This window comes from Dermacentor silvarum, chromosome 5 (genome assembly GCF_013339745.2).
Source record: "Dermacentor silvarum isolate Dsil-2018 chromosome 5, BIME_Dsil_1.4, whole genome shotgun sequence".
Classification (NCBI taxonomy): domain Eukaryota; kingdom Metazoa; phylum Arthropoda; class Arachnida; order Ixodida; family Ixodidae; genus Dermacentor; species Dermacentor silvarum.
In genome coordinates, this window is record NC_051158.1 from 12922218 (window position 1) to 12947388 (window position 25171).

The 25171-nt window shown below is 45.9% G+C and overlaps 1 protein-coding gene across 1 annotated transcript; it reads right to left on the minus strand.

The window, feature by feature from the left end:
• Positions 1-664: 664 nt before the first annotated feature.
• Positions 665-15244, minus strand: LOC125945427 (protein PRRC2C-like). The gene is made up of 6 exons (XM_049667175.1): positions 15208-15244; positions 12211-12311; positions 9940-10086; positions 6652-6822; positions 4300-4470; positions 665-1129 (listed from the first exon to the last, which is right to left on the minus strand). The coding sequence occupies exons 1-6, from the start codon at positions 15242-15244 to the stop codon at positions 665-667; spliced, it is 1092 nt and encodes a 363-aa protein (XP_049523132.1).
• Between the last annotated feature and the right edge of the window lie 9927 nt (positions 15245-25171).

Consider the following 25171-nt stretch of genomic DNA (forward strand, 5'->3'; position numbering starts at 1 on the left):
ATGTGCCCCATGCACCGAACTCGTGTATGTAGCTATCTTGTTTGTTTATCATTTAAATTTGTTTATCAGACATTCTAACTCTGCAGCAAAACTGGCGCCCGCTGGAGATTTCAACACAGGGTGTTTCACGTAACTTGAGCCATAGGCGTATCTACCGGGTGGGCAGTCCACCGGGTGGGCAGGCCACCCGGTAGATACACCTATGGTATAAGTTACGTCAAACACCCTTTATATCTATAGGCAATGAAAGGGGAAAATTGGCGTCCACCCGAATGTTGCACGAGGCTAAAAAGGAAACCCATAAGAGTTTCTCAGAAAAGAACCGGACCGGACCAGGACGAATTTCTCCTCAACTGCGAAGCGTTCTTTTCTGAGAAACCCATATGGGTTTCATGATGCCTCCTACACCTTGCTGATTCCGCAGAACTGATTTGCCATATTTATAGGCTATTGTAACGTGTGTTGTCATTCTTGCCCTACCAAATTCAACAAGCTGTTCCAAAGGGCGTAACCCCAAGAATTAGCGCCCGTTATGCGTAAACGTATAAAGGGTCGTTATCTCCCGCCAACATGGCCGTTCTTCGACACTTGCCGAGCCGTCGAAAAAGCGGGAAGCTCCTTGGCAAGAGGCGGCAGCTGCTCCTCCTCAATGGCCAGCTGCTGTTCAGGTGCTGGTCCGCTGTGTATCCACAGCAGAGGGCGCTGCGGCATCGGGTAACTGTCCACACGACGAGGGTAGTACCTGCGGAGGTGGCTGTATCTGCTGGGGAATTCCCGGCGCGCGATCAGCCTGGACCTGGACGTAGGAGTCGACCGGTAATTCTTCAAGAAGTTCGCTGTCCTCACGCGCCGCGCGATTGGCTGGCAAAGGTGGTGATGGGGAGACGGCCGGAGCCGTGGGTCCCGCGTCGCTCCTGGGGACGAGCGGCAACGTCGCCAGGACTTCTGACGTGTCCCTCACGAACAGCGCCGCGTGCGGCGGAGTGGAAGTTGGAGATGGCGCGTGAGATGGCGCGTGAGATGGCACCTTCGTCCGCGCCGATTTCGGCGAGGCGGCGTTGAACCTGACCGCGCGCCAGACGGCGCTCAGGCTTAGCGACTTGTGGAAGGTGCCCGAACGAGGCACGACCTGCGTGGTGGAGAGTAACAGACTGACCGAATGACTGACTTCACTTTGCCTGACTGATGACGTCACTCGACCATATTGACTAACTTAATTGACCCGACCGACCGACGGACCTGACCTGACTGAGTGACCGGCCAAATGATTTATTCATTGAGTCAACTAATAACTGAGTGATTGATTCAGTGGTTGATTGATCGATTAGTGAATTAAAAGGCGGCAGATCCCACGCCCTGTGGGAATCGATGTTATGCGAAGCAGTGTGCGGGAAGCCTACCAAGTTTACGCAACGACCATGAGAGCACCAAAATCTAGGCGGCTTTTTCATGACCTACATGACTCGCATGTCATGACATTCACGTCATGAGTCCTCAGGACTCCCTTTAGCAACACCTAGGAGACCATAAGGGTAAAGCCTGAGCATGCTCATGACTATGACTTCAACAATTGTCCTTTAGCCTTTTCCTTCACTTAGTACGACAGCCAAACCCATTCCATTGGTTTCTGACTGTTAATCTTTTTTGCTGAGTCATTGCCATTTTTGCTGAGTCATGCTCATGACTATAACTTCTACCATTATCCTTTAGTGTTTCCTTCACTTAGTACCCATGTCAGAACCCATTTGAGTCGTTTTTGAGAGTTAATCTTTTTTCGCTGAGTCATTGTCATTTTTGCTGAGTCATGCTCATGACTATGACTTCTACTACCATCCTTTAGCCGTTTCCTTCATTTAGTACCCACGTCAGAACCCATTTCAGTGGTTTCTGAGTGTCAATGTTTTTTTTGTTTTTTTTTTTTGCTGAGTCATTGTCATTTTTGGTGAGTCATGCTGATGACTATGACTTCTACCACCATGATTTAGTGTTCTTTCACTTAGTACCCACGTCAGAACCTTACCACCATGCTTTAGTGTTTTCTTCACTTAGTACCCACGTCACAACCCTTTTTATCTTACATTCGTTGGGCAAAAGGAGCAGCAGAAGGTCCCTAGGCTGATGTATGTGGACGACATAGTGCTATTAGCGCACAATGCAAGAGGTTTACATAGACTTGGAAATCAGTGTGGCAACACAGCGACAAATCTAGGCCTTAAGTTTAGCACAGAGAAATCGGTAATTATGTTCAATAATAGAGAGATGAGTAATGACGCGGTATCCATTCAACAGTAAACCATACCCTCAGTCAATTATTATAAAAACCTGGGTATATGCATAAGCGACCTACTCAAGCATCCACCGAGATAAGGTAGGAATGAAAGGGCACCGGAATGTAGCAATAATGAAATATATAGCACTTTGCGACTACAATAAATATGAGGTGATGCGAGGAATCTGGAAAGAAGTGATTGTACCAGCGCTAACGTTCGCAAATGTCATGCCTTGCTTAAAATGACATATCTTGGTGGGGTTAGAATTTAACCAAAGATCAGTAGGCCGGTTGGCTTTGGGGCCCACGGTAAAAACACACATTAGGCAGTCTAGTCAACAGGCAATGTGCCTGCTGTAGCAACGTTTCGGAGACAACTCCGCACATCCTAATGGAATGCCAAGATATTCACTCAGCGAAACCCGTAGGTAACGTCCACGTTCGAGAAATGCTGGGATTTAAAGCGGATGGAAGCAACAGAATGCTGCTTAACCTGTCTTAACTATTGCTGTCCGGTTTTTGTGTGCGCATTGGTGCGCCAAGTTCAGTATTATTCTCGCCTTTAGTCATTGGCTCACATGCTGCTGACGCCACCACCCTGGCGTTACCGCTGAGGTTGGCACGATAGGTGTCGCAAAGCAAAATGTAACAAACGGAGACAATCGGTGAGAGGAGGCCCACTTATTATACCGGGTGTTCCACTCTGTATAATAAGTGTGAATGAGTGTCATGACAAAATTGCATTGTCACATGAAAAACTCCCCTTACAGCTTGCTGTCGTTCAATACGTGCTACGTAAAAGTGTTTTTCCGAACGTGAAAGAAGCCCGCGAATACACGGAAAATTGTCGCGCGGCTGGTCGCTCGAAGCACTTTGCGTTTATTTGCGGGCATCTTTCACGCTAAAGTGCTAATAATTATAGGTTGATTAATTATTTAACACTAATTACGCAATTAGGCGGAATGCAAAGAATAATCTGTATACCCCCAAGCGACGGCAAACATTATCTTGGTTCTGTCCAGCTACGTAGCATTTGCATATTTTTAAGGTTTGGCCCAGGTTAAGTGAATCACCCTGTATAGTCACTGGTTTCCCCCCAACGCCCCGACACACAGCAAGCCATCTTTCGAGCTGCTATGAACGGCACCTCATTATACATCTTTATTTATTCGGTAACTGAAGGTACTCCGCCTGGAAAATATTTTAAAAATACCGATGAGCCTCAGGGCACCCCAAATAATTTACAATAACTATTCTACGAACCAGTTTCCATTTCGTTTCCCAAGATTGTCGTGACGCAGAAAGTAGTCACGTGGTAGAAGACCATCGCTCAATCGTCTGCCATTCTGCCACTCGTTGCGCGGCCTCATGTAGAATGCCACCTCGGTGCGAAATTTGGAAGCGGAAATGAGCCCGCGGTTTCGCTGGAATACACGCTTGGTGCTCCTGTTAATGCAACACACGGGATTTTTCTTCAGTCCTCCCATAAGGGTTAACGACCATAAAATGTTAAAGCACGCTTCATCATCATCAGCCTATACTTATGTCCACTGCAGGGCGCAGGCCTCTCCCTGCGATCTCTAATTACCCCTGTCTTGTGCTACCTGATTTTTACTCCCACCTTCAAATTTTGTAATTTCATCACTCCACCTAGTTTCCTGACATCCTCGACTGCGCTTCCCTTCTCTTTGTTTCCATTCTGTAACTCTAATGGTCCACTGGTTATCCATCCTACGCATTACATGGCCTGTCCAGCTCCATTTTCCCCCTCTAAATGTCCACTAGAATATCGGCTATCTCCATTTGCTCTCTGATCCACACCGCTCTCTTCCTGTCTCTTAATGTTAGCCCTAACATTTTTCGTTCCATCGCTCTTTGTGCCGTCTTTAACTTATTCTCGAACTTCTGTGTTAACCTCCAAGTTTCTGCCCCATATGTTGGCACCGGTAGAGTGCAATGACTACAATTTTCTTTTCAACGACATTGGTAAGCTCCCAGTCAGGATTTGGCAAAGCAGGCTTATCTCTGACCTTATCGGGAGGAGAGCGCCACTTCACGGGCGGCTGTGCGTTGCCCTCGTCCGAACTGTCGTACCGCCAATCGCTGGTCGCCGGGCTTATCTTCGCCTCAGTGGTCAGGATCAGGTGCGTCCCCAGTAGACCGCTCGACGACGACGTGGACTCCAACAGCGGCGACAGAGGCTGCTGGTGCAATTGACGAAAGCAACTGCAAGACACACGCTTCGGGAACAAGTTCGCGCTAATGTGCGGTATCGTTTTCAGTGGTTTCGTTTTAAAGACCAACCACTGGCAACCAAATTTCATTTCGTCTAAATTGGAAACCTTGGTAAAGACTCCAGGGCTCACAATGGTTTAATTTTATTAGAGATTTTTAAACGCACCTAAGCGCACGCCCACTGTGTGTATATTGAAAATCTAGAAGGCAGCTGCACCTAGCAACTGCGGTTGAACGCGATTGGCTGAAACGCCTCCGGCGACGCTCTGATGTCACACCGTAGCAACGCACCGCCATTTTGTGCTTGGGGCCCGCGACGCATGCCCCCGTGACGGATTACGTTCCCAGGCGTTACGTTAGGCTAAGTTAGGTTAGGTTAGGTTAGGTTAGGTTAGGTTAGGCGGTGAGGCGTACGCTCCCAGCGGTGCTGCTGTTGCTGCGGTGCCACCGGCGCCGCCGCGTCGAGCGTCGGTGGTGGCGTTTCAACCAGTCGCTTTCAACCGCGGTTGCTAGGCACTGTGGCTTCTAGATTTTCAATATGCTCGACCCGTGCAGCTGGTTGTCAGTGGATATGACGCACGTCCGAGCACATCACCTTCGAGATCTTCAGTGCAACACGAGTGCTGGCCAATCTCCGAAGCCATGCCAAGTTGCCGCGCTCGTTCTCAACGTTATGATTTGTGCGTCATTTCCGGTGATAATTCGGACGTTCTCTTTTTTTTATTATTTAATATTATTACATTGGTATTAAGAACGTCTATTCCTGAAACTTTTTATTACGTGTGCTCATATTTTCAACATAAAACTGTGCTCGGGGGCTGCTTTACATCTGCACTACCTGGAAGTATGTATAACGCGCGGTCCAAAATTTCCTCGCAGTTGTCCTCTAAAAGAGACACTGAAAAGGTCAAGTATGAATGTACCTATAAAAGTGGTAAAAAGTTCGTACATTAGAACTCAAAAATATCCACCAGTCTCGTCTGCCTGCAGAAGTTCACCATAAGCATATTTTGTCTTGACTGCAGATCGATGGTCTCTCCTGGCGATCACCAATTATACCTTATATCTTGCGTACGGATGACTTCATTCTATACCTGCATACTTCCTAATCACTGTACACCGCCCAGTTATCCACAGTCCTCGACTGCGCTTCCCTTAGGTACTGATGCTGGAACTCTTAATAGAACAGCTGTTATCAGCTCTGTGTATTGCATGCATGACCGGCCCAACTCTATTATTTCCTCGTAATCTGAACTACAACATCTGCAACCCCTGTTTGCTCTCTAATTCATAGACCTGTCACTCTATCAACCTTACGTTTGCAAGATTCCTACCCTATGAATCTTTCAGAAGTTATGCATAAAAATAAGGGCGGGGAATATCTCATAAATTTACCATGCTTTTACTGGCAACAACAGTGAGTGCAAATTTAGGCAGCGTGGTTGGCTACGTCATTATGAATGAATGAATGAATGAATGAATGAGTGAGTGAGTGAGTGAGTGAGTGAGTGAGTGAGTGAGTGAGTGAGTGAGTGAGTGAGTGAGTGAGTGAGTGAGTGAGTGAGTGAGTGAGTGAGTGAGCTAGTTAAAAAATAAGGAGGGGGTCTATTTCGTAAACTTATGAGACGAGTTAGTTAGTTAGTGGTTAGTTAGTTAGTTAGTTAGTTAGTTAGTTAGTTAGTTAGTTAGTTAGTTAGTTAGTTAGTTAGTTAGTTAGTTAGTTAGTTAGTTAGTTAGTTAGTTAGTTAGTTAGTTAGTTAGTTAGTTAGTTAGTTAGTTAGTGATAGAAGATACAAAGAAGCTCTGAGAGGCTGACAAAAGGGCACGAATGCCTAAGTTTCAGCTCCCTTTCCCAGTACACAAAACACTCAAGCACTACATGCAATGCATAACAGAAATGTTGATTGCTATCTGCAGTATCAAAGTAAACAATCATTTTGTGAAGCAACAACAAATACATGGTATATTTTTTATTTTTTAAATGTTCCTAGAGATGGTAACTCGTTTACAATAGTGTGTATGACAGGATTATGACTTCAAAAATCTGCAACTATAAATTATTGCTTGCCGTGTCTTGCGTAAACCCTGCTACTGAACGACACTGAACTAGCATTCACAAACAGCCCATTACTTCATCGTGCTCTTACACGACTCGGTGAAGGAGTGGGCGAAACTGGCACGCTCGGCGATGCTGTTTCTTTTTCCTCCAGCTGTCGTGCGTCCAGTCCTTCAGCGACAAGGTGCTGCCGGTACAGCATGGACAGCTCCCAGTTTACGGGCGTCCACGTGGGCAGAGGGACCAGGCAGTCACGCAGGCTCTGATGCACACGCACAAAAAACGTCCAGTGACACAGCGCATGTTCAAAGTGACCAACAGTGGTCTAACAAGGGAAGCCTCAGGCTGGAACTACGGCGGAATCGAGGCTAAACCCCGTATTCAGAAATGCTTCCTAACTTGAAGCCCACGCTTGATTTTATTTAAATGACGCCCGTCGGGAACTCACCAAAGGAGCGTCTTGGGTACGTTCACATGCGGCGTCGTCTTATATCAACTCAAGCACGGGCTTCGAGTTAGGATGCATTTATGAATATGGGGGTAAATGAGACTAATAACTACCGTGAAGCACGTTTGGCTATGAAAGAAATCCGAGGACACCTAAGCACTTCTTAGGAGTTGTGAATGCGAAAGCATTAATTTCCAACTGAACGCGGCTGAGTGGTCCTTCAAATTATGAACTCCTCGCGGGAAAGCGAGCGCGTAGAGACGTGTGGCGAGTTTTGATTTGGCCTAACCGAGGCGCGGTTAGGTTAGGCGAAAGCTTGCGCTGACAAGGAACGCTTGGATGACACAGGCTTCCGAGAGCGAGAGCGAGGGTGACGTGGCGTCGCGGCGATGCCCTCTCCCCTCACGCAATATGGCGGCAGCAGGTGTTCCCTTTCGCCCGCTCTGCACCGTCGAGGCCCGAGCCAGTAAGCGCGAGCCAGCGTCGCACTCGTGACGTAGCGCCGCAGCCAATGGGAAGTTTCGCTACTACAGACGCCGCCGGCTTTTTCGCTCAATGAGCCATTTGAGGTTTTCACGTCAGAACTAGCTTCAAGAAGGCTCTTCTGAAGAGAGGGAGAAGGCGTGACGCAAACAAAAACGTCCGCGAAGGTGGGTGTGCAGAGGCAAACTGTATGACGGTCACGCTCTCTTCTAGCCTTTGTGCAGTTCCAGTGCAGCCGCAGCATAACACTGGGGCCTTGCGGAAACGAGTGCAAAAGTGTCGATGCAGTGCAGGTCTTCTGCTTCTGCGTCCGCATCTCGCCCCTTTCATTACCGGCGTTGTCCAACGCACGCTGTGATTGCATCGCTAATGCCCATTTTTGTCAGATTCGCGGTTGCTGTGACTTGAGAGAAATGGTCGGCAGTGGCTCTTTGCCTGCACTCCAACAGCGAAAATAGGCGGCACAATGGTGTAGTTGCAATGCTGGTGCGTAAGCTGGTGAGATGGGGGGAAAATCGGACACCTATATATTGTGAAAAGGTGGCAAGAAAGTACTTTGAGATCGAACTTCAGGCGCCTTTTCCTCGTATCTCTGGGCACGTTACAGGGTCACATCCAAATGCTGGCTTATTGTAGCGTCGTCTGCTGCCACGGCGCTGGAAAAATCGTCTGCTCATTCGTCGCTGCACGACGTCGGCACTGGCAATCCCAGTGGTGCAGAAAAGTTCAGGAACTGGGCTTGAACTTGAAGTGCACTTTTTTAAACGAACGGAGCCATGCAGAGGGTGTCACACTTGCACCACTGAAACGAACGGTGAAGTGCAGCACTGCCTGGACCACGAATTTCATGACGGGCTACTTTCTGTAGCATTGAAGCGGAAGCTATACGGAGGCAAAGTGCGCGCAAGCGCGCTCCTCAAAAAAGTCCGACATTCTCACCCACTTTATAGCGAAAAAAAACAGACATCTTGTTTACGACAGAAAAATAAGACAAAATGCCAAAATGCACCATCGAATGCTAAACTTCACTTATTTTTTTCTGCTTTCCTCTTCCGCATTTGGGCAACTCTGCAGGTAGCCATTGATAAAATTTGTACCTGGTATGACACGTTCGCAATGTTATATACAAACACACATAGATGTTATCATATTCATTTCATAAACAAGAAAAAAAATACTCGATGAATCATGCTTTCTAAACAGGCAATTAGCAACAAAAGTGGGACAGGGTAGAATACTCGATCGGGTGTTAGTACTTTCACGTGTAACCTTGATTAGACAGTTCTCATAGAGGCAATTACAGAAAAGGCCTGCTGCTTACTGTGCTTTTCAAATAAACTTCAAAAACGTCCCTCGCGTCCTCAAAGAAAGTATTTTACCGATATAAGACCGATTATGGAGTATTGGTGTGTTCCTTGGAATCCCTTCAAAGTAACATTAAAGAGTACAGAAACGTTTGACAAGGTATCTGTAAGCGGTAATTACGATTTTTTGGCAGAAGTTCCGAAATCAAGGAGAAACTTGACTAAAAAAGGTTGTCCTCAAGTTTCTACATTTCCTAATCTGTTTCTTCTACCTCCGCATTACGTATAGACACAAAAATACAATAGTAAAAAAAAGTGAGAGAATATAACTGTCGCATTATTGTTCTCAAGCATTCGTTTTCTCCCAACACAATTCATGAATAGAATTGTCTATTTGCGACAGTGTGTACGCCTAACTTCTTAGACGACATTGATACTATGGTGTGAACGTGGTACTTCGTTACCGTGTTGCAGTGTAGTGCCCTGTTACCCAGTTGTACCCTGTACCCTGTTGTACCCTGTACTCTGTTTTTACCATTTTCCAACATTTCGTGATCCATTTGTAGGTTTAGTTGCCGTGTTTTCCCCTTTGTTTGTGAGTTTTCGTTGACCTTTCTTTCTTTTTTTTTTTGAAATTTCGTTTGTATTATTAAACACTCCGTTACAATGCGCCACGGGAGCTATAGGTCTTCATTATAAATCAACGTGAAACCATCGCACGTGCAAGCTACGTCGGTTTTTGGTCTGTTCCAAGAAATCAGAAGCGCTGTCGTACTCTGCCGTAATATATGACGCAGCAACTCATGCGCAGATGCTCCGCCCCTGTAGCTACCCCTTCATTGCCACAGGAAGTCTACGAATCTTTATGCCCTGTATAGTGGTCTCCGAGACCCGCATGCTCCACCCAATGTCGGAGGCCACGCTTGCAGAATGCATTAAGCAAGACTCTCGAGCGTGCTCCCCCTGCTTTGCTACAAGCTTTACGCACGGCCTTTTCATGCATCTCGAGGCGGGCACACGTGCTCTGTTCCCGGCCGAATTCATTTTTTTTTTCATAAATATTCGAGAACCTGCAGGTTGTCCACGCATGTCTGGTGGAGCCCCCATAATGTGACCGCGCCCTCAACTGCTCGTGAACACTCACCAGTCTAGTGCAGAGCATCAAGACGACGGCGTACACTGGAATAAAGCTGACTTGCACCACCTCCAACCACAAGATGGCGCCTTCAACGAATGGCGGGTACCGTTTCTCTCCCAATGGACCCTGTATCAGCTTGGCCGAAAGCAAAGCCTGCATATTCAAGAGTTGTCATTCATTCATTCATTCAGTAATAACTCATTTTGCAGCGCGTCCTACAGGGTGTTTCAGCGAACACTTTCAAAAATTTTTAAATGCTGCCTGTAGCATATAGCACAATTCTAGCTCACGAGATGGTTTACTCGAAGAGGCGGACATGACTTGCACAAATATTTAAATGCATAATCAACTAATTAACAAAATTTTGCTAATTAAGTTTTTAACTAAATATCTTATGGCCCATATTGCAATTTACAAATTCTAGCCGTGGAGTTCGCAAGGCGGATCCACTATAGGAACGAATTCTCAGGATGACACCCGTTTCGCGATAACTATTGCCGAACATTGCGGAGAAATTACATACACAAGACCTCTGACACACTCCACAAATTGTTTTCTGTTTTTTCGCAATTCCAACTCAGTCAGTTTAGGACATTAATAAGTTTCAGTGAATACCTTACCAGTCTGGACTGATGTAACAGCCAAATTATACCGTGCTCCTTTGCAACCAAAAGCAATGAATTTTCATTCTAACTCCACAGCGGTGATTACCCTACGTAGGATCTCTCTTCTTCGCTCACTCCTACAAACAATATACCTACTGATATCGCAGTGTTAACAGAAAGCTTCACTGTCGTCCTTCCTATTGAGATACACATGGAGAAAAAAAAATAAGCCTTCCGCACAACAGCAATTAACGAATTTGAACGGCACAATAACTAAATTGTAAGGGGCAATTACACACAATGGAAAGAGAATGTCATTCACCATAAAGCAATGAGCACAGTTAATTTATTCTTTTGGCATGGATTATTCTTTTTTATTACCCTTGGACTCCAGTTAGGCGGCGTATCACGTTCACAAAAGTCGACGTTGGTGAACCGGAATAATGTAGTCGTTTAAAGAGAGATGATGTAACTTATTCGCGCTAGCGGGATCTGCCTCACGATGTATGTGTACGTGATGTTCTTAATCAAGAAAACTAATAAAATTTAGAGCCTGCGCTTCTGGAAGCAAAGTTCTTTATAATTCACTGGCGTCTCTTAGTGACAAGCTAGGCTATTTCAAACTGCGCCTCTATGACTCCTCGCTTCAAAAAAAAAAAAAAAAAAAAACAGAAAGTGTACCATTCTCTAACATTCTCCAAGGTGGTCCTGTCAGCCAAGCTACCAGGGGCTCCGGAAGTCTACTTTGAGTGTGAGGACAGGAGCTCATTCCGCCTTCGAGCTAAAGTGTACAGCCCACACCATAACTCGTTGTTTCTTCTCTTCTTCTTTCTGGGATTTTACGTGCCAAAACCAGTTGTGGTTATGAGGTACGCCATAGTGGAAACCCGCCGGGGTAGCTCAGTCAGCTAAGGCGTTGCGCTGCTGAGCTCGAGATCGCGGGATCGAATCCCGGCCGCGGCGGCCGCATTTCGATGGAGGTGAAATGCAAAAACGCCCGTGTGCTTGCGTTGTAGTGCACGTTAAAGAACCCTAGGTGGTCAAAATTAATCCGGAGCCCTCCACTACGGCGTGCCTCATAATCAGAACTGGTTTTGGCACGTAAAACCCCAGAAAGAAGAAGAAGACGCCATAGTGGAGGGCTCCGGATTAATTTTGACCACCTGGGGTTCTTTAACGTGCACTAGAACGCAAGCACACGGGCGTTTTTGCATTTCGCCTCCATCGAAATGCGGCCGCTGCGGCCGGGATTTGATCCCGCGATCGCGTGCTCAGCAGCGCAACGCCTTAGCTGACTGAGCCACCCCGGCGGGTATGGCCTCAATTCTATTTTATAGAAGATGGAGCCGAAAGGCGGACCTGAGGCTTTTTTTTAATAGACGTTTAATGCACTAAAGTTTATTCAATCAATGCAGACGTTTACGCTGCCACCATCCTTGCATACTTTTTTTTCTATTGATACTCAGATTTAATTCACTATGTTATAGTGGCATCAGCCCCCAGGAATGAAGGAAAGCACTGTCTCCTTGGTAGCGGAAACTGTGAGGGCGCACGCACCCGTGCCAACACTGCTTGGGGTCACAGTACTGCGCATGCGCAGTATTATGGCTTCAACCCAATGCTTGCGTCCCCCTAATCTAAACCTCTCTATTAGCTCTAGACTACTACTCACGATAACAGTGACTGGCGTAACCGACGTCCAACAAAAGTTGATGAAGCCGCCTGGCTCTTCGCTCGTCATAATCCTCGAGTCGATACTGAGCTTCCTGACACCTGCGCATCGAGAGCGAGCTTTGTCTTAAAAAAATGAATTATTATCTTTGATACAGATTTATAATACGAGTGTCACAAAGTGTTATAGTGACCACGACAGGAAGGCGCAAGCAATGTTTTCGAAGTCCTGTCATCACTCAAGCAGAAACTTTGGAGTGGCTATAAACTATTGCAAGGCTTCCGTATGGTTAAGACTAACAAAAAAAAAATCAAACCCATCGGATCACGGTAATCTTCCCTCATTGTATAGGGAGAATTTCAAATTGAGCAGTCTCGATGCCGTTTGATAGCATACGAGCGTTTATTGGCCTGCTGCCTGCTTCTAAGCTTAAGTATACTATGTGCTCACGCACTATTACGAGCTCATGTACTACTATGATGCCTGCGGTAAAAGAAAAAGAAGAAGAAAATTTTGCTCTGCCTTTACCGCATTGGCTTTGCGAGGTCGCTGGCACGAGTTCAAGGTACGACACGAGTTCTGACCGGATCCGTTAGAGATATAGGCATGTTGCAAGGTAGATGGAGAAGTTTTGAAGAAGAGAAAAAAGATTAAGGAGATGCATACAAAAATGCTAGAATGAAAAGCGTGTATAGCGTACCTGATTAACTCAAGCAGGCTAGGTGACTATTTCTCACCGCCCCGTTTCAAAGGGGATGCCATTAAATCATCACCACCAGTTATCATTATGTGGGCATCGCTGATACCATGCTGAATAACAAAGTGAATCGTGTGAAAATTTCACAAAAAAGAAAGGGCCTCTAGATATTACTCCCATGAGCACTTACCATAGAACTGAAGGATGACAAGGACCTCAAGTACCAGCAGCAAAAAGCGAAGATTGCTTTGACTTTGAGACACCACGGCAACCACTTTGGCACCGCCCTATAGGATAAACGGTGAACATTGAGGCGATATCTAAGTTTTCCGTAACATTTCAAACAGCCAAGAGTAAAACGAGCACAAGTAATTACATATGGCTCTTAGCAATGATCGACTTTACATCCACGTTCACACTTGAACATCATCAAACACGGTGAAGACAAAGAAGAAGACTCAATATTTATGTGCTCATCCTGCCTGGAGCTGTTCAAATGGGCAAACATCAGCCAACAAGACCATACTGTGACGCAATGACCTCCGCCATTACGACGTATACACTAAAATGACTACTCAGTCAAGTTTAGTTACAAAAGCATCTAATGACAGCCTATTACGCACATTCTGATGATCCGTGGCAACTACACACTCTACACGATTGTATATATTTTTTTTCTGTCTACTTTAGCTGAAACATGCAGTATGCCAAAATATGAAGCAATAGTAGGATGGGCACAACGCCGACACCATATTTGCGAATAACGATCCCGTGATGAAAAGCCGCAATACGGGAGTTTTAAGCGCGCCTATCTCAGCACCGTCACAAACGTAACCTTCTTCCATGTACTTTTCAGGCTAACATGTTCCACAATTCTTTCTTTCCGCGTACAATCACTTCACTTCCAGGTACAGCCGCCAAGAAAGTATCAGTCAGATTAAATCATCCTTAGGACTCGAACCATTGTTGTTGCGTCGGAAAATTGCAAAGCTGTGCCTTTTCCATCGAATATATTATAACTTCCCACATCTGCATGGAAAGCTTCTTATTCCACCAACCCGTACATCTCGTCGCCTTTTTAACTCTTGCAGCATCCAGCGCTTGCATGGTTCAACATCTTCCTTTAATCAATCGTTTTTGCCTAGCACTATCTCAGAGTGGAACAGATTACCAGATAGAGTTGTCAGCGAGCGTAACCACATTATCTTTAAACGGCTGCTTACTGATTACCTCAAACTCTAACCTTATAATGACCGTACTGTGTTTTCCTTCTTTCGCTTTTTCTCTTTTTCTTTTTTCTTTTTTTCTTGCTTTTGCATTGTATTCGGTGTGCCGCGAAGTTTTTCTTTTTTTGTGTGTGTTCCTTTTTTCTTTTTAGTTGTGTTCTCAAATGAAATCCACAGGGTGTAGGAAATTATAACCATGTCTATATTCCTATTCTTACCTCCTGTAACTCCCCCCTTATGTAATACCCCGACAGGGGTCCTTAAGAGAAAATAAATGATGATGATGATGATGATGATGATGATGATGATGATAATGATGATGATGATGATGATGATGATGATGATGATGATGATGATGATGATGATGATGATGATGATGAACAATCTGTCTTCTGATGTATTTTGTGAAGATGACTTTGAGCTTGTTTTGCTCAGTATACCTGAGCCCTGATTAAACGCAAATGTTCGTTTTTGTTTCCTGGTTTTTTTTGTTTTTTTTTTCTTGCTGCCTTCTGACATTTTATGTGGCGATCTGCAAGTAGGCTAGTGCTGTATCGTTATGTTGTTTTGTTACTTGTGATCAGTCATGTTTTATCAATTAACTAGTGTTTCCTGCTTTGTTTCCTTCTATTCAGAATTGGTCACATTGATTATTCTGTAAATGAATGTGTACTAAATTGTAAACAATGTTTTCGCACACCTGCTTAGTACTTAAAGACAGCAGTAATATTTAACAGAATAAATAAATAAAGGATCGATAATAGATTTTCTTATTCGTAAGAAAGCAAAGGGCACTCAACTTAAACCAGAAGATAATATAAACTGTGGCCTGGAAATTCTTGCAAAGTATACTTCTCACGAAATTTTATCCGAACCCCAGAATAGAACGCGAAACCTTTCAATGTTGCCATCTCGGTGTTGTCATTGGTTCCCCGATCTGGGCGCAAGATGGTATACAAAATTTAATTCCGACATCAATTCCAGATTCCTCCGCCAATTATGCATGCTAGTGAACAAACTGTGACAACTTGGGAATGAATTAATCTACGTGTTGAGCCAGAAACATTTGCTCACTTCCAGCATCCTTTCCTGGTGGCAGAAATGAGCACATGGTCACAACTGGGCCCCTATTCATGAAGCTGTTGGTTCATAACTGCTCTTAGCCATTTTCTGGGCGCCTTCACTAATACGTGCCGCATCAGAATTGTTGAAATTTTCTCTCACGAACAATTCTCGCATAAGGGGAGTTTGTGTGTGTGTGTGCGTGTGCGTTTGCTTGTGTGTGTGTGCGTGTGTGTGTGCGTGTGTGTGTGCGTGCGTGTTTATAAATACGTGTCCCGGTCTTTTAGGAAGATTCCTCCACTAATTATGCATGCTAGTGAACGCACTGCGACTAAGGCCGGTTCCGTCAGATAAGGTGAGATGCCTAAATTAGCTACAGAGATAAGATAAGATACAGAGATAAGTTTCCGGTACGATTATTAGGCTTTACTCCCTAACCCATCCTCAGGACAGCCCTCAGTTGTCTACGCAGCTATAGTCACAGTCGCGGTCTCAAGCTTTCACTCGTTTTTTTAAATACTCAGATGTCCACAAATGACTTAGTGAAGGAGAAGCCAGAAGTCATAATGTAGCCACGTCGCCGGACCTTTGTTTATTCAAGCCGTTCAAGACCCTATCCAATGATCAGTATACAGTCGAGTCCAGCTATATCGAATCTGAAGGCAATCACAAAAAAGTTCGATATATAGGTAATTCGATATACAAATAAAAATTTCGTACGAATATTTTCAAGTGGATTTTGTTTCTGTTCGTTATACACAATTATTTGCTATATGCGGGTTCGGTATATCAGGGTTCGACTGTAAGACACAACGCCGTGTGCACGTGTTTCAAGTTCAGAGGATAATGTGGCGCATACGTACGGGAAAGCTGGAGGCGATGCTCGCGAGGAACAGCAAGACGCAGATGACGAAATGCGTCGCCCTCCTGTTGACCAGTATCGGCGGATACGACACGGACAGCACCTCCATGATGATGTCGGGCACAATGAGCTGCAAGTGCAGAACCTTAGAAATGCCATCCGGCTAGACGCCAAGTCGAGAACTGCATTTATTAACTTAGAGGCTACACGAAGTGGTATAAATGTCTTCGCTAAACTTGAAGATATCGCGTACACTTGTGTTTATAAGCTTCGCTACGACGATGCAAGGCTGAGGCTCGCGATTTAGGCTCTACATGCTTGACGCGTAACAAGGGTTTCTCGCCATGCGGTGTGGTGATATAATGTATTATCGGTGTGTTAGTTTACTTGAAATGGTAATTAAGTTTTTTTTTGCAAATATGGTACCGACGCACGCTAGATAGGACTGAAAGTAAATATGCACACAAAACAAGAGTGGTGCCATTCAAGCGGCAATTGAAGAATTAGTGGTACGTGAGCTCACGTACTGCTGCGAAAATCACTACAAATTGTACGATTACCAATGCAGAGATAACATGTGTGTTCAAATAGTTTGCTTGAAGTGCAAAAAAAAATACTAAACAGGCTTGTGTCAGTGACCAAGTTCACTTTTTCACCTCCTAGACAAGAAAAAATATATTTTTATAGCGAGATAAATGGTGTCTAAAGACATTTTGGCCATGACATGTTTCTGGCTCCTGCACTGATTTCAGGCGCATGCAGCCCCCAAAAGCATAGCCTTCGAGATGATTTTTATTTTTTCACTCCAAACAAATATAAGCTGCGAGCTGATTTGGACACCACCTATATTATTATTGCGCTGGTATCGAGTAAAACACACACATACACACAGCATGGGATCTACTCACAAACTTGGGCAGCATCATCGAAACCACCCAGAGGGAATGAACGCGACTCCAGAATTCCGGGTGTGGCACCAGACTGACAGCCTGGGGTGTGATGCTTACGATGAAGTTGAAATCTGCGATTAGAGCAGTGTTGTGTGTTGGCACAGCTAAGCACGGCCAAAACAGGCATGGTTCAATTTGGTATAGGACACCATAGGCGCTGTCTTTACACGAATCGGCCCCAATTAATGTTGTCTTACATGTGCATTATTGGATGACCAGCGCTTGCGCCGTAGCGTTCTGCGTCTTTTTGTCTAGTTGCTACAAAATGATAGAAAATGTATCTGCCACCTCATCATGAGGTTCACTCTCGGCTCATGGCGAAATAAATTAACGTTTTTCCCACCACTGGGAATCAAAATGACGCTCCCGTGACAATGTGCATTTGAAAGTCAGGCGCGCTAGCCACTCCGTTGTCGTTCGAGCATCTATGGTGTAATTGACAATGCGTAGACTCCAAGAGTGGTGGCGTCTGCACCTGTACTGCGGAGGCCACAGCAGGCAATATACTGTAGTGAACACTACATTGTATTTATCACCAAAAAGTTGTTGGAGCCTTCTGATGACGCATTAAATGAGCTCAGATGCGCAAAAATCGCTTTAAAGGGCATTGCAACAACTTTTTATGCGTATGCATTCCTTGGCGAGTACCCCATCTCCGTCACGCGAAAAGTCATGCGAAAAGTGTAATACCTTGTATCTGCACAAAAATACGTAATCTGTTAAATTAGAACATTTATTCGCTATAACGGTGTAAACAGTAGCCTTTTAAGCGATAACTTGCAATTTCAAGCAAAACAAAAGAAACCTTTACGATGACTACGTATATTGTTGCGCAGCTCTATACGTGTTTTCTTTTCGCGATATATGGGCTGGCATAGACAATCTATCTCGTACGGCAAGTTGCAAACGGAGCGAGCTGTGGCGCAATTGCCACTCTAAACCTGGAGATCGCGAGAGGCGGCGCTTGGATGCAAGAGACAGCAGCCGCCGCAGAGAGACCTCCTTGATGATGCACGCTACTCTGGCACCATATCGTAGCCAACATCACCGCACTACCCTTTTCTTCTCACGCTTTCGCCATGCCCTCCTCCTCCGCTTTCCTCCTCGCGTCTTTCATCCCCCGCTGCACTCCGCGTTTGAAAGAGCACTCGGTTACGCCGATGCTCGCAGCAGGAACGCATTGTGCTCTAAAAATTTATCAGAAAGAATACCCATAAGGATACATAGGGATCCATAGAAAATGCATGGGGAATCTTGCAGTAGGGATGGGCCAACTTGACATTTTGGGATGGTTGAACTTGAAATTTGGAGGTGGGCCAACCGAAATTTAGGGGTTGGCCAACTTGAAATACGGACGTGGGCCAACTTAAATTTAGGGTAGGGCCCACTTGAAATCAGGGGGTGAAGGGGGATCCAACTTAAATTTGGGGATGTGCCAACTTGGAACATGGAGGTGCGCCAACTTGAAATCGGGGTGGGTCAACCTATATTTTGGGGTGGTCCAATTTAAAAGTTTGGCAAGGGAAACTCGAAATTTGAGGTGGGCCAACTTAAAATTTGAGGTGGACCAACCCGTAATTTGGAGGTGGGCCAACTTAAAATCGGGATAGCCCAACTCAAAATTTGGGGGTGGCCCAACTTGAAATTTGAGGCTGCACAAATCTTAAATTTGGGGTGGGCCAACTTGAAATTGGGGGTATGCTTATGCGTAGTTGATAGCCAGCTCTAGTGGAGTTCCTGCGTTCTTTTTTTAAACTCGGTAAGAGAACGTTCGCGATCTGTAGACAACGCTACCATGAACATGCATGCCAATTATTATTCCGCTCCATGCATTAGAGTGCCCACAACCTTGTATAAAAGAGTGTTCACCCTCACCTGAAGCTTGAGAGGCCCCTTTCTTTCACGCCTCGCCTATGACGTCATAGACCAGAGCGGGACAGCCCATAGACACTAGCAATTGTTCATAACTTTCGAGTTACTTACGACTGAAAGCTCGAGGAAAGCTCGCGCCCGCGTGCACACCCCTCCAATCTTCTACCAAACGGATAAGTGGCGGTTGTTAACGCAGTCCACCCACCCTATAACCACTCTTCTGTCGCTCTAGGACGCCTTTGTCATATGCCAACCTTGAAGGGTTACTACAAGTGTACCATCGAAAAATGAAAAAGCAATAATGGAGCAATATGCAGAGCATCGCTACCGGTGCCACCCCAGCTGACGGAGACGTTGTTGGGTTCATGATAAATTGAGGAGCGTAAACATTGCGTTCTTTACATCTCCGTTATTATTAGAGAGGTTTAGCTTGTTTGTAAACTTTTTACCGTTCACGGATTACAGGGGCCGTGGACGACAGTAGCGGAGCTGGTAGTGATTTCTTGTGGCGCTTTGTCCAGTCTCAATGCGTCCGAAAAAATGTTTTCTCGCGTGAATGTTCTCGTCGCAGGAAAATCGTGAAAGGACTGAACGTTAACGATGATGCCACTACCAACGTTTTACACCAGTAAAGTATAAAATACCGTAAATCACTGCAGTATTAGCTTTGTATGCTTTCTTGCTAAGCCGCACGCCACCACATGTCGCTCGCCTGTCAACCGGGCAACGTGCCGCACGAGATAGATCGTCCGTGCCAGCCAATATCTCGCGAAATAAAAACACGTATAGAGCTGCACTGAGATTACACATTCTGTGAGTATGGTAATCATCCGTGAATTCTTTCTTTGAATTTCTGCGGGGATGATATTCGTTCAAAGGCATAGCACTGGCTTCATTTTGTCCTCAGTTCTGAAGAGAAGGTGTTGTGCGGACCCTTAAGATCTGCTGATTCTTTTCGTTATTCCCACTTTGCCTTACCCGCCGTATACATGATGAGAAAGTGGAATAAACGGAGGCTATAGCACTGCTTCGCCCCGACAACGACCGCGCACCTGCGTCGACTAGCATGTGCACGCCGATTCCCGTAGTGTGCGAGAGGTGGCCCAGGAATAGGAACGAGACAACCGTGCCGATGCCCTTGCTCGCCGTGTCCGCCACCAGGACGAACATCACGTCCCTGTAACGGAAAAAAAAAAAAACGTCAGGACATACCGAGAAAGCATTACCTCCGAACAACGCGGTAGTATAACGTAAGACATTTTTTTAATGCAGAATGTTTCTACAAATTAGCTACTATTAGCATCTTCGTTTTTTGTTCAACCCGTGGGCATGTTTTGTGTAGACATGTTCACGCCCGAATTAACTGATCTCGGTTTGATTTGAAATTGCGATCGGTTGCAATGTGTACAAGTTAGCTTCTGGAGATGACACAGCACAACTTAAAGGCCAACTGTTTGACTTTATAATTATAGCTTGCAGTCTCGGCCAAACACCGGCCTTTATCAAGAGGAATCTTAAACATTCATGAGAACTATTTAGACCGATCAGGTGGACCATGAAGGTATTTCTGCAATGAGTTGCAAAGAACAATTTAGAGAATTCCAGGAAATACAGGTTCCAGGAACGCTGATTTTGTTGTGTGTGTGTGTGTGTGTGTGTGTGTGTGTGTGTGTGTGTGTGTGTGTGTGTGTGTGTGTGTGTGTGTGTGTGTGTGTGTGTGTGTGTGTGTGTGTGTGTGTGTGTGTGTGTGTGTGTGTGTGTGTGTGTGTGTGTGTGTGTGTGTGTGTGTGTGTGTGTGTGTGTGTGTGTGTGTGTGTGTGTCATTTGTTTTATTTTGTTGTTTTGTTGGTCTATTTCGCTGCAGCTAGCCTTTCATTATAGGGGCTGTTTTCCAGTCTAGCTGTAAAACATTTCCTTCTCATTGTTGCTCTTAGAGATAGCTAAAATTTCGGAGGAAGCGAGTGAAGGTCAACTACAAATTAAGCCTACGCGTACCAACTTAGTATTCCTCACAGATATTTCCAGCTTCAAGAGCAAGAATATATTGTACGCCTTCTCACTCTTGGAATCTGTTCTTGAAGCAGCTCAGTCGTTCGATGCCCATGTAGATGGTTCCAGTGACGCCTACACTCTCCAACGACACGTACAGGGCGTGAGACCACATCTGCGGTAGAATGAGCGAAACGTTTATCGCTACAGTGCACCTTTTGTGCAGTCAATTACGAGCAGATTCGGCGACTAATTTCGTGCAAAACAAATCTATTCTGATTAGGCGGCCGGCCCGGTGGAATGGTTCCAGCGGCCTGACTTATACAGATCGAGCCCTCCTGAATTAACCCGACACTTGACACAACATAAATTTCTTTATTTATTGATTGATTTATTAACAGCGAAGCTGCTTAACCTGGAGGTAGCCCGGTGGTGTACGCCCGAAGTGTGGGCCGATCCTGGAGGTAGTGCAGAAAGGGTCTCGGCGCAATGGCACATACCCCTTGTCAACTAGCGAAGCTGTTTAAACTCGAGGATGGTCCGTCGAGTGTACGCCGTAAAACCTCCGCCTGGCGACGACGTCACCATGCGTCGCCTAGCAACGCTTCGCCCCAGCTGCGCCGACCGCGCGGAGCCTCGCCACAGCTGCGTGAGCCGTGACGTCATCGCGCGCGCCGCATCGCTTCGCCTCAGCTTTGCTGAGCCATGACGTCACCGCGCCATGAGGAGTGGTTGCCCCGGCTGCGCAGAGGTGGAGCTAAGCCGTGACATCACTGCGCCCACCCACGCGATATATAGCTCGGCGTCGCCGCCACGGCGACAAAAAAGCCCCGCCGTCTCCGCGCCGATCGCCGGGAAGATGGGGCGGCCGAAGAAGAGCGTCCCTCCCGAAGAGGAGGAAGCGCGGCACGAAAGCCGCCGCGCCGCTACTCGAGAGTGAGTGAGCCGACTTCGGTCCGATCCCGAGTATCGCGTCGCCTATCAAAGCTTCTCCCCAGCTGCGCCGACCGCACCGAGCCTCTTGCGAATTAAAGTAATTTAAAAAACCCGCTTAACCTTGCACTCGGCCGCGCAAAGCTTGCAACAGCGAAGCTGGGAGATCGTAGCACAGCATTTTTCGGAAGTGCGCGCTAACTTTTCATCTTATTACTCATGATGATGATAATTTTTTTTCGCGCGTCTCGGACTTACGGCCGTCACTGCGCGTTGCATAGCGCAGCTTGCAACACCGACACCGCGTTCCAATGCCGACACCACACTCCAGGAGACCCGCTCCATGAATGCGTCTCTCTCGCTCTCATAGCTCGCAAAACCTCTTCACCTCGCACAGAACCAGCGTACGAACGCGCCAGCTGTGGACGAAGACGACGACGCTCGAACGCAATCATATGGTTCGCATAAATGCACGCTCTGCAGGCGTGGCCTAGTGGTTACGACGCTCGACTTGGGACCGGGGGTAGGCGGGCTCGAATCCCGCCTCGGCATGAAAGTTTTTCTTTCTTGGTAGTTGGTGTCTTGCTACGCACCACAAATTACGGCTGCCTGTAAACAGAAAAGAGTCTTAAATCCTCCTTTACCCAACATGTGCACGTCTCTCAAAACGTGCTGGATAAGCACCGACAGGAGAATTTTAGCTGCATAGAGTGAGCCAGTCCGTCTAACACTTTTCGTGTGTGAATCTAGAGAAAAGACAACTTACATTAAAATTTAAGAAAGCGTGACTACGTTTTACTGTGAGCAGATGACCTTGCCGTTGAGTTCCCGAGCCTTCCGCTCAGCCGCCATCTTGTTTGGACAGCCAATAGCCAACATGGTTTTTTTAAAAAACTTCGATGCTGTCTTCGCGAAGCTGTTACTTTTGCCATATTCTGCAGAACTGAAACGAGGCTTAAGATTACCGCTGTCCGCGTAGCTGTATAGTTGGCCGTCTACGAGTATTATGGGTGTTTAACCTTATCAAGATGATGGAGCTCAAGTTATAGGATCATAATTAAGGTGTCAATTTGTGGGCTGGCGTCATCATTCCGGCGACCCTACGTTCCCCGCTCCGTGAAAGCTTTCTCAAAAATAATAGTGCGCAGAAACGTTAGCAGCAAGTTTAGGGCATATTGAATGCGCTAGAAAGCCTGCTTACGCAATGCTGCATATCATTTATTGCTATTCATAATGAGGGCAAAACATTTGTTCTGATGGGTGGCGCTTTGGCCTGCTGTCATAAAAAGCGGAAACCTCCACGGAAGGCGCACGCAAAGCGACGGAGAGATATTAAGCGCAAACTTGGCACCTCCAAGTTGGTCACGGAGCTCCAGTTGGAGAGCATCAGTACGCGCAGTCCTCGGGTAGCGCCGGCCAGCGTCGAAGCCCTGACCAGGAGCATCAGCGTGGACGCCAGGTGCAGGAGAACGAAAGCGTAGAAGAACTGCAAATCACCCGGTTCGGATTATCTACGATTTCAACACAGACGTACAGCATTCGTCAAAAGCTTCGAAGAACGTGACGCGCACGAGAGAATCGACCACGAACCCGCGCACGCTGGTTTCTGAAGTCTTTCTCACCTTCGAGTTAGTCTGGTAAGCAAACGAATTCTCAGGATGACACCAGTTTCGAGATAGTATATTACCGAATTTTGCCGAGAAATGCATTGGCGTTCCAGTTTCTTTTGTGTTTCAATGCATAAAGCAACGTTTTTCTAAGAAAGTAACTGGGACGCCAATGCATTTCTCGGTAAAGTTCGGGAATTAATATTTCGACATTGGTGTCATCCTGAGAATTCGTTCCAAGTAGATCCGCCTTGCAAAATCCGTGGCTAGAATTTGTAAATTGCAATATGGACCATAAGATATTAGTTAAACACTTAATTTGTGTATTTTGTTAATTAGTCAATTACGCGTTTCAGTTTATTGTGCAAGTAATGTACCCCTCTTCGAGTAGACCAGCTCATGAACTAGAATTGTGTATCTGCCACAGGCAAAGTTTAAAATGTTTGAAAGTGCACGTTCGCTGAAACACCCGGTATAACTCGTGCGAATACGGCACAGGTCAGAATAGTAAACCTCTTGGCTAGTTGGAGCAACATGTGAGGTAAAGGTAAGCGATAGGGTGGAACGGAAAGGCGGCGTAACCTGACAACTTCTCTGCATTTCCGAACTACCACTAGCGCTCAGTTTCATCTAAACTACAGAGGTCTTAACACTCTGACACGGCAATGCAATGTTCCTTTGCGGTATAGGCGGCAATTATTAACTTAAGTAGCAGAACCCCGCAAGGCGAAGCTTACCGTCTTGAGCCTGAGGAGGCCCCTGTGAGCGATCGCAAACACCAGCAGCCATAGGGCTGCGATGGCAAAAGCGGGCCCAGCTCGTGTCACGTCGTAAGAGGACTGCTCCCATATCGGGTGTCGGCGGCTGCGCAGAAGGCAGCGCAACTATAGCGTTACACGGGGTGTATAGATACGCAGGGAAGGCTATATATGGTAGTAGAAAAGACACCGACCTCACTGCACGGCGTGCACCTACAAGCTTGATCGCGTAATTACTGTACAATCCCTTTGACAGTATCTCGGAAATAAAGGCCACACTGGATTGCGAAATTCTACAGTCTAGAAGACGGAAACTTCGAAAAAAATTTTCCGCAGTACATAGTACAATCAAACAGGAATTAATAAAACGGATGATCTTCCGGTACCAACATATCGTTTAAAGCGTTGTGAGCACACGAAAATAAGTACAAGAACACTCCTTCAGAACCACTAGTTTTACTAACTCCTTCTTTTTAAAAACAAAGTATGGAGCCAACTCCCTGAAAACATAGTAAACATAACCGATAACAATGTCTTTTTTCTTCAATGTTGTGACTTGTGACACGAGTATTATAACTTGTCATCGGATTACGATTTGCATATTGAACTAAATGCGTAGTGATATGCCATTATTCTTATCTTCTGCATTCTGTTTTTGTATTCTTTTCTATCAATGCGCTTAAACTATGTCGACTTTGTATATGCACTCCCCCTCCCCTCTGAAGTAATGCCATTACGGCGTTACAGAAATTTTTTAATAGAAAATAATCCGGACTATAGTACGCCCCAGTGTAGAGTCTGCAGGGAGCGTGATGACGACTCCCAGCTGTCATCAGAATTGCATTCTGATGACAGCTGGGAGCCGACTTTCTTACCTAATATATTTATTTTTCATAAATCGTCAAATAAAAACGAAATTTCGCCCGCTTGAATATTTAAATATTCGAATTTTCAACGGCGCAGGTTCAGCATCTAAAACGCAAAGAAGGCTCGCTACTCGGACAC

Coding starts and splice junctions, on each gene's coding strand:
- LOC125945427 (XM_049667175.1), bottom strand. CDS start 15,244: ATGTGCTCATTTCTGCCACCAGGAAAGGATGCTGGAA. Junction 6,823..9,939: donor TGATGCTCTGCACTAGACTG/GTGAGTGTTCAC, acceptor CGTGTGCATCAG/AGCCTGCGTGACTGCCTGGT. Junction 1,130..4,299: donor GGCGCTCTCCTCCCGATAAG/GTCAGAGATAAG, acceptor TCCACCACGCAG/GTCGTGCCTCGTTCGGGCAC.